Here is a 12,485-nt window from a genome sequence, read left to right as displayed (position 1 = left end):
GGAGATATTACCCGTCGCAATGAGCCGCTGACGTCAGCGGCAGATGCACTGTGGATGCCCGGCTGAAGATCCGGGAGAAGCTGCCGGACCATGCCGGGAAGAAAACTCCCGCGCACATGTGGCGTCATCACGGCTCCGGCCACTCACAGCGCCGGAGTCGCGAACCCCCGGAAGCGCATACTAGCGGTATCTCACCCGGTCCACGCCGAAGGGAGCTGACATTTTGCCCTCGGCGTTGACCGGGGCGAGATACCGACGCCTTGTTCTAAGGTAAGTATTTCATAATGAGCTAGTATGCGCTGCACACTAGCTCATTATGCCTTTGCCTTACAGGTTTGTTTTTTTTTGTCATTTTTTTTTTGTGCTGCAGGTATACAGCCGCTTTAACCCAAAAAAGAAGTAAATTAAATCCACAAGGGCTTTTTTTTTTACCATTTAAAATTTACAAAATGCAGCAATTTAGAAATTGGATGAAAGGTTTAGCGCTGGGAAACGCTTTTTGAAAGATAAAAAGTGCATTTTATATACAACTATATGGATCAGACCAAAATGAGGGACAAATGAGGAGGAAAGAGGGACATTATTCCAAATCAGGGACAGTACCTCGAAATCAGGGACAGTCCCTCAAAATCAGGGACAGTCCCTCAAAATCAGGGACAGTCCCTCAAAATCAGGGACAGTCCCTCAAATTCAGGGACAGTCCCTCAAATTCAGGGACAGTTGGGAGCTATGCCAACGGAACCCTAGAATCTCCAAAAATCCAGTCTAGATACATAAATTGTGTCGAAGATTGTCGAAGAGAAATGCAGGACGGGAAACACATCTCAGGAAAGTGACCAGATTATTACAGGCTGATATCACCCATTCCTTGCTCTACTCTGGACCAATCAGTGAGCAGTATGAGTGGAGGAATGTATTTAGCATCAATGACCCACCTGTGCTGATCTCTGTAGCAATGTCCTCCTCTATAAACGTCCCCGTTATTCCATCTTGATTGTCCATCATGACGTCCTTGTAGAGATCCTTGTGTCCTTCTAAATACTCCCACTCCTCCATGGAGAAATAGACAGTGACATCCTGACACCTTATAGGAACCTGACACACACAATGATACAGTCACCATCCAGACACATCCCTTGTCTGTTACTGGATAATGTCCCAGAATTCCCAGAATCCTCCTCACCTCTCCTGTCAGCAGCTCCATCATCTTCTTGGTGACTTCTAGAACCTTCTGCATGTTCTGCCTTGTAGGGATCAGGGACAGAGGTGGGGGGATGGTGATGCGATTCTGGATTCTCGAGGATCTTGTGGTCATATTATGACTTCTCCTTCTTGTGTCGTTTCCAGTAGATTTCTTCGTAACGGTTGTACATTTCTGTGTGATACAAAAAAGATAAATACCACTCTCCCATAATCCCTCACCTCTATGGACAGCTCTATATTTATTCACAAGGGATTGGCCACAATGTGCCCGATTTAGAAAAGGACGGACACCTCCATTCAATGATATGATTACAATGTGGTCAGATGTATAGTTCCTTCTAAAAGTCATAGAATACAGTCACTAATGTTTTACTAGTAAGGCTCACTGACCAACCAGGAAATGTTACCTATGGATCAGATTCAACCCCTTCATTACACTCACCTCTCCAATCAGCAGGCTGATGATCTCCAGGATGAGGTTCATTATCGTCTCATTCCGGGGAAATTCCTTCCTTACAATCTTCACAAAACTCAACGTCCGCTGATTGTCCATCATGACGTCCTTGTAGAGATCCTTGTGTCCTTCTAAATACTCCCACTCCTCCATGGAGAAATAGACAGTGACATCCTGACACCTTATAGGAACCTGACACACACAATGATACAGTCACCATCCAGACACATCCCTTGTCTGTTACTGGATAATGTCCCAGAATTCCCAGAATCCTCCTCACCTCTCCTGTCAGCAGCTCAATGATCTTCTGGGTGACTTCTAGAATCTTCTGCATTTTGTGTCTCTCGGGTTTTAGGGAGTCACATGGAGGCACTGTGATGGTCATATGATCACCGGACTTCGGAAGAGGAAAACTCTGTATTGGAGAACCAAAAGGATTATCATGTTAGAATCCCAGAATCCTCCTCACCTCTCCGGTCAGCTCTGTGTTTTACTAATAGAGATAAGAGTGATGTCATGTGACCTCCCAGAATCCTCCTCACCTCTCCGGTCAGGTCTGTGTTTTACTAATAGAGATAAGAGTGATGTCATGTGACCTCCCAGAATCCTCCTCACCTCTCCGGTCAGGTCTGTGTTTTATTAATAGAGATAAGAGTGATGTCATGTGACCTCCCAGAATCATCCTCACCTCTCCGGTCAGGTCTGTGTTTTATTAATAGAGATAAGAGTGATGTCATGTGACCTCCCAGAATCATCCTCACCTCTCCGGTCAGGTCTGTGTTTTATTAATAGAGATAAGAGTGATGTCATGTGACCTTCCAGAATCCTCCTCACATCTCCGGTCAGGTCTGTGTTTTATTAATAGAGATAAGAGTGATGTCATGTGACCTTCCAGAATCCTCCTCACCTCTCCAGTCAGGTCCGTGTTTTATTAAAGCGGAGCTCCACCCTAAAGTGGAGCTTCCACTCATTGGAACCCTCCCCCCCCCCTCCGGCGCCACAATTGGCACCTTTCAGGGGGGAGGGGGGTGCAGGTACCTGTACAGTACAGGTATCTGCACCCACTTCCGGCATAGATATCTGCAGAATCTACGCCCCTTTCCGAAGGTCCCCCGCTGTCTGCTGGGAAACACACAGATCCCAGAGACAGCGGGGACCATCCTTATTGCGCAGCGTGACTCGCGCATGCACAGTAGGGAACCGGGAAATGAAGCCGCAAGGCTCCACCTCCTGATTCCCATACCCAAGATGGCGGTGGCAGCACCCGAAAGACGATCGAGAGATCGGCTTCGGGTGCTGTCATCGCGGGCGCGCTGGGCGGGTGTTATTTTAAAAGTCAGCAGCTGCAGTATTTGTAGCTGCTGGCTTTAAAAAAAAAAAAAAAACGGCGGACTCCCGCTTTAATAGAGATAAGAGTGATGTCACGTGACCTCCCAGAATCCTCCTCACCTCTCCGGTCAGGTCTCTGTTTTATTAATAGAGATAAGAGTGATGTCATGTGACCTCCCAGAATCCTCCTCACCTCTCCGGTCAGGTCTCTGTTTTATTAATAGAGATAAGAGTGATGTCACGCGACCTCCCAGAATCCTCCTCACCTCTCCGGTCAGGTCTGTGTTTTATTAATAGAGATAAGAGTGATGTCATGTGACCTCCCAGAATCCTCCTCACCTCTCTGGTCAGGTCTCTGTTTTATTAATAGAGATAAGAGTGATGTCATGTGACCTCCCAGAATCCTCCTCACCTTTCTAGTCAGCAGGTAGATGATCTCCAGGGTGAGCTTTAGTATCTTCTCAGTCACGTGACTCCGGTCCTCCTCCATCTTCGTTCGCGCCGTCATTTGATCTATGTAGGTCTCCTTGTAGAAGGATAACTTTGGGAAATGAAAGTAAGAATTATTTGGATGGTATGGGTCACACAATAATGAGATGTGGATGTGAGGGGGGTAATAAGACGGTTGCTGTATGCGCTGTCCTACTACCCCTTCAAACGCTTTTGAAAAATTGTTGCGCAAATACGTGCAACATAAAAAGTTGCAACGACCGCCATTTTCATCCCTGGGGTGTCTGCTAAAAAAAAAAAAAAAAAAAAAACATATATAAAATTATGATTTTTACATGTAGGAGTGCCAGAATAGGCCCGGCCGCTACGGAAGTGGTTAACGCATATATCAAACACATAGCTGTGCAGTCAAAGTGTAAAATGAACTTTGGGAAAAAATAAAATAGACTTACAGGCGTTTGTGTATCTCGAGGCAAAGTTTGAAGACCTTTCAGTTATCTGCATCAGAACTAAAATGGCTTCTGTAACTGAGGTAAAAACTTTATGTTGTTCAACAAGAAACTTTATTAACAAAGGCAAGACTTCCTGTTTCTTTCCTGTGGAGGAACTGAACTGCAATTGCAACAGGCAACCACCGGGTGTCCTTAAAATGACAATCCCATAGACCAGGGGTAGGCAACCCTTGAGAGGTGGAGATCTCCCTGAACAATGTGGAGGAGCTCAAAGATCAACGAGGGGCGCCTTTTTACTTGTGCGATGTGGGAACCCCTGCGTTTCCCGCATCGCTAGGGTTCCCACCTCCTTTTCTTCAAGCCAAACCCGACCACTTTAGTGACGCACCACAATTTTTCATTTTTAGAAGGGAACACTGTGGTGTAAAGGGGAACTTTGATGTATGGGAATTACTGCTCACCAAACCTCCAACTTACATCAGAGTTCCCAGCATTCCCCCTTAAATTAGGTTCCTTAAAGCCCCCCTTACATCAGAGTCCACAGGGAACCCATCATCTTAGTGGACTCCCTTGTTTGGAGGCAGGAGAGAGAAGAGAGGGAGGGGGGGGGAGAAGACTTCAGTTACAGACATTGGATGGTGAGCTCGCTCATCTGAGGCTCAGGCATCGACACCTTCCATCCATGTATCTGAGTTGAGTTGTGCAATGTGAAAACTTATTGCGCTAACCTGTAAACCAACAGATAACAGCTGCTACACACGAATGTGACACAATTCATATAAACACCCCAGTAGAAGTCCCCTGGGACGAAACGCGTAGGGATGGTTTCTTTGTTCCCTATATTGCTTTTCACATTGTGATCACTCTTTATTTTTATTCTTTGTATGCTGGTTTTATGCCAATAAACAGCACAATTGCTTTTTTTTTTAACTACACTATGGGAGGCTGTCCATTTTTGTTTTTTATATGATCTACTCTGCGAGCCTCCTCTATATCCTTCGGAGACCCATTGTTTGGCAGCTGTTCTCCAATCTTTGGACTCCATAGAGAGAGGGTCAGAACTCCTGAGGACATTGTGGAGTGTTTTTTTCCAATCGAAGGACCATCTGTGATCTGTTGTACTGCTCCCAAGAGATCGAGGACCTATCCACTGTGCTGTTCCTGAGAGATCGAGGACTTACTTGTCTATGCTCGGTTGACCTGGTGTTACCCACATGCAGGTCCACAGGCTCTGGTAAGAGTACCCATTCTTTATATACCTGTCTGATGTCACTGCCTTCGGATGCTCATTGGATGTCTCAAGATCAAGCCCTCTCTCCTGTCCGTGTATGGGGGTGGGGCCACGTGCGTACACCGGTGCACTTGTGGTACTCGATTACTTGGGGAGCCACGGTCTGTTCTGAATATTGTGTCCGGGTTTCAGATGGTCTGAAACCCGGACACATGATTCAAAACCCAAACTGTCCAGGTGAATCCCGGAACAGGTGGCAACCCTACGCATCGCACCTGACTTGTAAGGCAGTTCACGCCGCCCTATGTGAACTGCTGGGAGTGTCAATACAATGTATAAACAGAAAAGTCAGAGCTACTACCCATACACCACCTAGAGAGCAGCGCTCCCAGGTGCTCGATCCACAGTCACCGGCTGAGTAGAGTAATGTGGAAAAAATGATCCGTACTCTGGTTGTTGCTCGAAAATGTCTTCATTTTATTAACCGCTTGCTGACCGTCTCACGCAGATACACTGCGGCAGAATGGCACGTACAGGCAAACTAGTGTACCTGTACGTGGCCCTTTAAGAGGCAGCCTGCGGCAAGCTCCGTGAGTCGGGTTGTGGATCCCACGGACTCAATCATCGCGGTGAAACCCACGATCGTCTCACGGAGAGGAAAAACGGGGAGATGCTAATGTAAACAAACATCTGCCCTTTCTGCCTAGCCTGTAATCGCAAGCAGAGATCAGTGACGTGTCACACGCAGCCACGCCCCCCCCCCCCCACAGTTAGAATCACTCCCCAGGACACACTTAACTCATACACTGCCCCCTAGTGGTTAACTCCTTCACTGCCAGTGTCATTTACACAGGAATCAGTGCATTTGATTAGCACTGATTGCTGTATAAATGGCAATGGTGCCAAAAATGTGTCAAAAATGTCTGTTGTGTCCGCCATAATGTCAGAGTCATGATAAAAATCGCTGATTGCCGCCATTACTAGTGAAAAAAAAAATTATTAATTAAAATGCCATAAAACTATCCCCTATTTTGTAGATGCTATAACTTTTGCACAAACCAATCAATAATTTTTAAATATATTTTTGGGGGATATTTATTATAGCAAAATGTAAAAAATATCGCGTTTTTTTTCAAAATTGTCGCTTTTTTTGTTTATAGGGCAAAAAATAAAAACAGCAGGGGTGATCAAATAACACCAAAAGAAAGCTCTATTCGTTGGAAAAAAAGACATCAATTTTGTTTGGGAGCCACGTCGCACGACCGTGCAATTGTCAGTTAAAGCGACGCAGTGCCGAATCGCAAAAAGTGCTCTGGTCAGGAAGGGGGTAAATTCGTCCGGGGCTGAAGTGGTTAAATAGCCACAGTGAACAAACGCAGATTAAGTCAGATGACGGGTTTCAGCCTATAAGGCCTTAGTCATAACCACATTACAGACATAAATGGGTCTGAGCGCAGTTTTTCTGAATATTTTTTGTAGACTAATGCCCTGTACACACGACCGGTTTTGCTGCCGGAATAAACTCTGAAAGTTTTTTGAGCGTTTTTTCCGAAAGTAATTTTTTCCGTCTGAAAAATATAGAACATGTTCTCTATCTAAGTCCGTTGAATTTTCAATGGAAAAAGTCCGATGGGGCATACACACAGTTGGGAAAATATACAATGAAAAGCTCCCAACGGACTCTTTCTGTCGGAAATTCCGGTCATGTGTACGCAGCATTAGATGCATGTCTAAATCTCCCCAACTTGACCCCCTTTGTTCAGGAAAATTCCCATCTCAGAAAATTGCCCTTCCCTCCCACCATGCCAGTGTGATCCCACCATGCCTCTGATGCCACCATGCTAGTCTGATCCCACCATGCCAGTCTGATCCCATCACACCTCTGATCCCACCATGCCAGTCTGATCCCACCATCCATTCCCTTCATCCCTCTGATCCCACCATGCTAGTCTGATCCCATCATCCATTCCCACCATGCCTCTGATCCCACCAAGCAGCATGGAGGAGGGGGAATCAACTGACACTAATAGCAGGTGAGTGCCAGCTTCACCGATCCTATCCCTCTACTACCATCACCCCTCCGCCTTATCCCACCATGCCTCTGATCCCACCATGCCAGTCTGATCCCACCATGCATTCCCACCATCCCATCGTGCCTCTGATCCCACCATCCCATTGGATAAAACGTTTTTAACCATGCGCACTTGCGCAGTAATGGTGATGCATCATGGAATCGAATCGTGGACAAGATAATTGTAATCTAATCCCTCTGCTCCCACCATCCTAGTCTGATCCCACCATCCCTCTGCCACTGGAGAAAATGTTAGTTTTTCTGACTGCTTGAAATTTTACAACGTTTTTAACCATGTGCACTTGCGCAGTAATCGGAATCTAATCGAATTGTGGACAAGATCATCATAATCTAATCATGAGACCAGTGAAGATGTGCACCCCTAGTGCGGGGTGTAGCAAGATGGTGGCAATGAATTGTCACTTCTGTTGCAAATTCTGACGGGTCACCGAATCTGATGAAACACCTGCACTCACTCACCAGATCGCATATGCAGCTGGAGGAACTCAGAGTGAGAAGTCTGAAGCGGGGGGGGGGGGGGGGTCTCTTCTTCTTTATCACTGTGTAACACACACACACACAAAAAAAAAAACTTTGTGGTGCACCTCAGACGTGTTCGCATACTCCAAATGCAGAGCCCGCTGGGAAGTCGGCACAGCGCTGCGCTAATCACAGGCAGTGAGACATTGCCCCGATGCGTGGCTGCAGAGAACGGGGCAATGTCTCACTGCCTGTGATTAGCACCGTGCCAACTTCCTGGCGGGCTCTGCATGTGGAGTGTGCGAACACGCCGGAGCTCATCCTTAGTCAACACACATCTTCTGCTTCAGTGAAACCAGAAGCTCCGTGCAAGAGCAAGTTTCCTCCCCTGCTCTGCCATGCTGTCTACAACCCTGCATCAAGATTCTCATATTGCTCTGCCGTGCTGTATCCTTTCCTGTTCCAGACTTCTCACCCTGCTCTTCCCATGCTGTCTCCGTCCCTGCTCCGGACTTTTAGCCCAGCTCCCTCTGCCCACAGCACCGGGGAGAAATAGTTAGGTCCGCGGTCGGCACTGCAGAGATGCGATCTACCCGTCACCAGGCTGTGATCGACTGTTAGATCGCGACTGACGGGTTGCCAACCCCGGCTAGAGAGAATACTATAATAGACAGCACACTGTACATTTAAGAACTACTGCCCCCCCCCCACCTTAAGTGAACACATTTAGTTTGAACTGTTTCGTGTGTTACATTTTCAAGGTCCCGGGACCCTCTTGGCCCACCGGATCAGAAATTCCCTTTTCTCTGTTGGGCTCCTTTTATTGGTTTTGATTCGTTTTAGATCTGCAGACAAGGAATGATAAATACGATCCTTCTTCTGCCTTCTTGATTTGCTCTGAGGCAGTGCTGTGAGGTCAATGTAGGGTTCATCATGATGTTCAGGAAAGGGAACTTGCTGACTTTTGCCTGAAGGTGGCTGCTAATCAGAATAATTGCCAGAACTTTGTCTGGAAGTCTCCAATTTCCAGCAGCCTGCTGACCGATAAAGAGTGATGTCACTGTCACTCTCTGCAATAAGAGAGGGAATTGGATTGGATAGCAGGAGGATACTACTGGTGGAGTAGAAAGCTATAGGGAAGGATTCTGTTCTCATCTCTCCAATGGCAGCCCAGTGTGGGGAGGAGGAGGAGGTGTGAGTGGTTTGTTCTCTTGATTGCCAAGTATACTGTAGTATCCAGGACCTTGTACAGAGTGGCGGTGGGTTCCTGGAGTTTGGAATTCCAGCACCGGGCACTGCCAGACCCTGCTTCATGTGAAGTTATTGGACTGCCTCTCCCAGATGCAGAACTCTGACCCCAGGCTGCCCATCGAGCAAACGGACATCACCTGACTATGAGTGCCCACCAACGGGTGAAGGAATTCCCTTCTATATTCCACTTGGTATCCTAGAACACTTTATTTGACCAGTGAGATGGTAAAAAGGTGAAGGCTGCCTTCGTTGCACGGCAGGATTTCTATAAGGAGGTCTGAAATGTAAGTGCAGGTGGGAGGACCATCATAAACCATGGACCCCCCTCCCTACTTTGGAGCCCTGCAGCCTCCTCTTCACTTACAGCCCTGCTGTGCACCAACCCTATCAAGAGCCCACGGTTCAAGTTTTGGCTACAACAACCCCCATTAGAATCTTTTAGCACCACGTAACCCCACACTACTCCCTCATGGGCCACAAAGCCTCAGTACCCACCCTCGGAGGCCCTTCTGCTCCTTTACTTCCCTCGGGACTCTAAGTATTTTCCTCCCTTGACACCAATGATGGAACATGTTCTCCATGGCAGGCTAGGGAATGTTTTCTTCCTCCTGACCAGCAATGTACGGGGGTATAGGCCCCATACTCCCAACCCCGGCACTCCATCATTGTGTTGGCTGCGTACTGTAATGGTTGCCCATTGGCTGCCTGTGTAGTGTAATAATTGCCATTTGTAGGCCATGTATGGTCGTTGTCTTCTCTATTTATTGTCAGCGCTGTTTGTTTAGAGGACCATATTACTTTAATTTATCTCCAAAATGAAGAGAATGTTCCGGCCCCCATAAGTGGGGACATTTTCAGACCCTGAAGGGGTTAATCTAGGTTTCCACACTATATATGTGTGTATCATCATCTGCTGAGGATAAAAGACATCACAGCGACTATGGAGGAAGAGGACGGACATGATGGAGGTTACTGGGCGTAAATAGAAAAATAAGATCTTATTACCTCCTCTGCTGCCAGTTCCAGCAACGTCTCCTCTCTACTTCTTCCCAACTCACCTCTCACCCGGAACTTCCTTTCTGTACTCTTACATCACTTCCTGTCTGTACCTGACATCACTCCCTTTTGGAGGCTTCCTGTCTTGGTAGAAATGAGATCACTGCCTTGTGGAGCTCAGAGGAACTGCAGCCGCAAGAAACAATTCGAATGCCCTGTACACAAATCGTCGGAATTGTCGGAAATTCAGACGAAAAAGGTCCGATCGGATTATGTTGTTGGAAAATCCGATCCTGTGTGGGCTCTATCGGACTTTTTACGTTGGAAATTCAGGCGGAAAGCGTTTGAGAGCTGGATCTAACATTTTCCGACAACAAAATCCGATCCGATCGTTCGTAGAGAATTCCGACGGAAAAAAGTGCCACGCATGCTCAGAATAAATTACGAGATGAAAGCTATTGGCTACTGGCCTCTACGTAGTCCCGTCGTATGCAACGGACGTCACCCCGTTCAGAACGTTCAGATTTTCCGACAACTTTTTCTGACCGTGTGTATGCAATACAAGTTCCAGCCAAAATACGTCGGAAAAAATCAGACGGACTTTGTGGTCGGAATGTCCGACCGTGTGTACAGGGCATTAGTGTGAACACGGGTTTGTGCTGTCATCTCCACTCCCACCAAGGGAGATTACCGTAGAACTATACAGTATTACTGCCTAGTCCAGCCTTTCTCAACCAGGCTTCCTCCAAAGGTTTCTAGAAATTCTTTGAGAAATTAAGAGGTTCTGTTTCTCAGTGGGGATGAGCTCCGGGTTTCGGTTGACCATAAGTTAGACTCAGATCCAAACTGTTCACAGTTCTTCAAATGGGCAAACTAAATGGTCAAATGTGGCCAGTGTAACCACTCACCACAATGTAGAGTCATCAAGAGAGTTTCACCACCACTACTAAATGGCAGCTTCCTGTCCACCCACTGGTTGGTTTCACATGGTAAAAAACCTGGTGGGATTCTCAGGTGACATTATGTACCACAAATGATCATGACTGTGTTTGGTCAATGACATAAGCTAGAATTACCTGCTGGTTTGTACACATTCAGCAGCCAACCTGGGAGCTTTCATTTGAGATGAGAGTGCAATGGGAAAGGATCATCATGGCATGCCCCATCGTGTTTCTGGCGTCAAGGGGACATTCATCATACCTATTCCAGCATTTCTCAGCCGGAGTTTCTCCAAAGGTTTCTAAGGGTTCCATGAGAAAAACAGTTTCAGTCTCCCAGTAACAACTGGCATCAATGATCTGTAAGGGGGGGCAGTCTTCCCACCGATGATGATGTAAGAATATCCTTCCCCTGTTGACCACTGATATAAGGAGGGCCTTCTCCAGTTGGTCATCAATGTAAGGGAACATTACATTGACCACTGATATAAGGAGGTCCTTCTACTGTTGGTCACCAATGTAAGGAACCACTAAGGCTGGGTTCACACTATCTGCAGAGCGGCTCGCAGCAGGGGGTCCGGAGTGTCCCCATTCACTGTTTCCGGCCTGAATTAGGTCCAAATTTTTGCCCGAATTCGAACCTGAAACAAAACCAAATATGCACAGGACCCTTCTGCAGTGCGCTCCGTGGATGCACGGAGATGTGTGAACCGGCTCCATTGAGAGACAGTCGCACTCTCCTGTCATGTGAACTGGATGCGGGGGAAACCTGCATCTAATTCACATAAGTGTGAACCCATCCTAAACTGACCACTGATATAAGGAGGTCCTTCTCCTGTTGGTCACCAATGTAAAAAATGACTACCCTAACCACTGATATAAAGAGGTCCTTCTCCTGTTGGTCACCAATGTAAGGAACCACTACACTGACCACTGGAATATAGGGAGACCTTCTCCCATTGGTCTTTAATGTAAGGGACCACTACACTGACCACTGATATAAGGAGGTCCTTCTACTGTTGGTCACCAATGTAAAAAACGACTACCCTAACCACTGATATAAAGAGGTCCTTCTCCTGTTGGTCACCAATGTAAGGAACCACTACCCTGAATATTGATATATAGGGGGACCTTCTCCCATTGGTCTTCAATGTAAGGGACCACTACACTGACCATTGATATTAAGGGGGGTCCTTCTCCTGTTGGTCACCAATGTAAGGAACCACTAAAGCTGGGTTCACACTGTCTGCAGAGCGGCTCGCAGCAGGGGGTCCGGAGTGTGCCCATTCACTGTTTCAGGCCTGAATTAGGTCCAAATTTTTGCCCGAATTCGAACCTGAAACAACACCAAATATGCACAGGACCCTTCTGCAGTGCGCTACGTGGATGCACGGAGATGTGTGAACCGGCTCCATTGAGAGACAGTCGCACTCTCCTGTCATGTGAATTGGATGCGGGGGAAACCTGCATCTAATTCACATAAGTGTGAACCCATCCTAAACTGACCACTGATATAAGAAGGTCCTTCTCCTGTTGGTCACCAATGTAAAAAACGACTACCCTAACCACTGATATAAAGAGGTCCTTCTCCTGTTGGTCACCAATGTAAGGAACCACTACACTGACCACT

General features: G+C 47.0%; 2 protein-coding genes across 2 annotated transcripts in view; both read right to left on the bottom strand.

Annotated features, from left to right (window-relative positions):
• The window catches only part of LOC143956076 (uncharacterized), a 46,494-nt gene that overhangs the window by 20,484 nt on the left and 13,525 nt on the right, over positions 1–12,485 (bottom strand). The window contains 1 exon segment of the mRNA XM_077466201.1: positions 12,262–12,264. Coding sequence (XP_077322327.1) covers positions 12,262–12,264 — 3 coding nt within the window.
• LOC143955963 (uncharacterized) lies at positions 1,072–9,997 on the bottom strand. The gene is made up of 4 exons (XM_077466090.1): positions 9,927–9,997; positions 3,399–3,527; positions 1,646–2,072; positions 1,072–1,375 (listed from the first exon to the last, which is right to left on the bottom strand). Exons 2-3 carry the CDS (start codon positions 3,492–3,494, stop codon positions 1,695–1,697), a joined length of 474 nt encoding a protein of 157 aa, XP_077322216.1. The 5' UTR covers positions 3,495–3,527; positions 9,927–9,997; the 3' UTR covers positions 1,072–1,375; positions 1,646–1,694.

Source organism: Lithobates pipiens, unplaced genomic scaffold, assembly GCF_037356315.1.
Source record: "Lithobates pipiens isolate NorthernLeopardFrog02 unplaced genomic scaffold, aLitPip1_a1.2 Scaffold_35, whole genome shotgun sequence".
Taxonomy (NCBI): Eukaryota; Metazoa; Chordata; class Amphibia; order Anura; family Ranidae; genus Lithobates; species Lithobates pipiens.
The sequence above is the reverse complement of the archived record's forward strand: the minus strand, read 5'-3'. Positions and strand labels throughout refer to the sequence as shown.

What these genes read in the sequence shown, in the direction of transcription:
- LOC143955963 (XM_077466090.1), bottom strand. Translation starts at nt 3,494, where the DNA reads ATGACGGCGCGAACGAAGATGGAGGAGGACCGGAGTCACGTGACTGAG. An exon ending in TCTACCTGCTGACTAGAAAG is followed by an intron (nt 2,073 to 3,398) that starts GTGAGGAGGATT and finishes TCTCCAATACAG; the next exon opens with AGTTTTCCTCTTCCGAAGTC.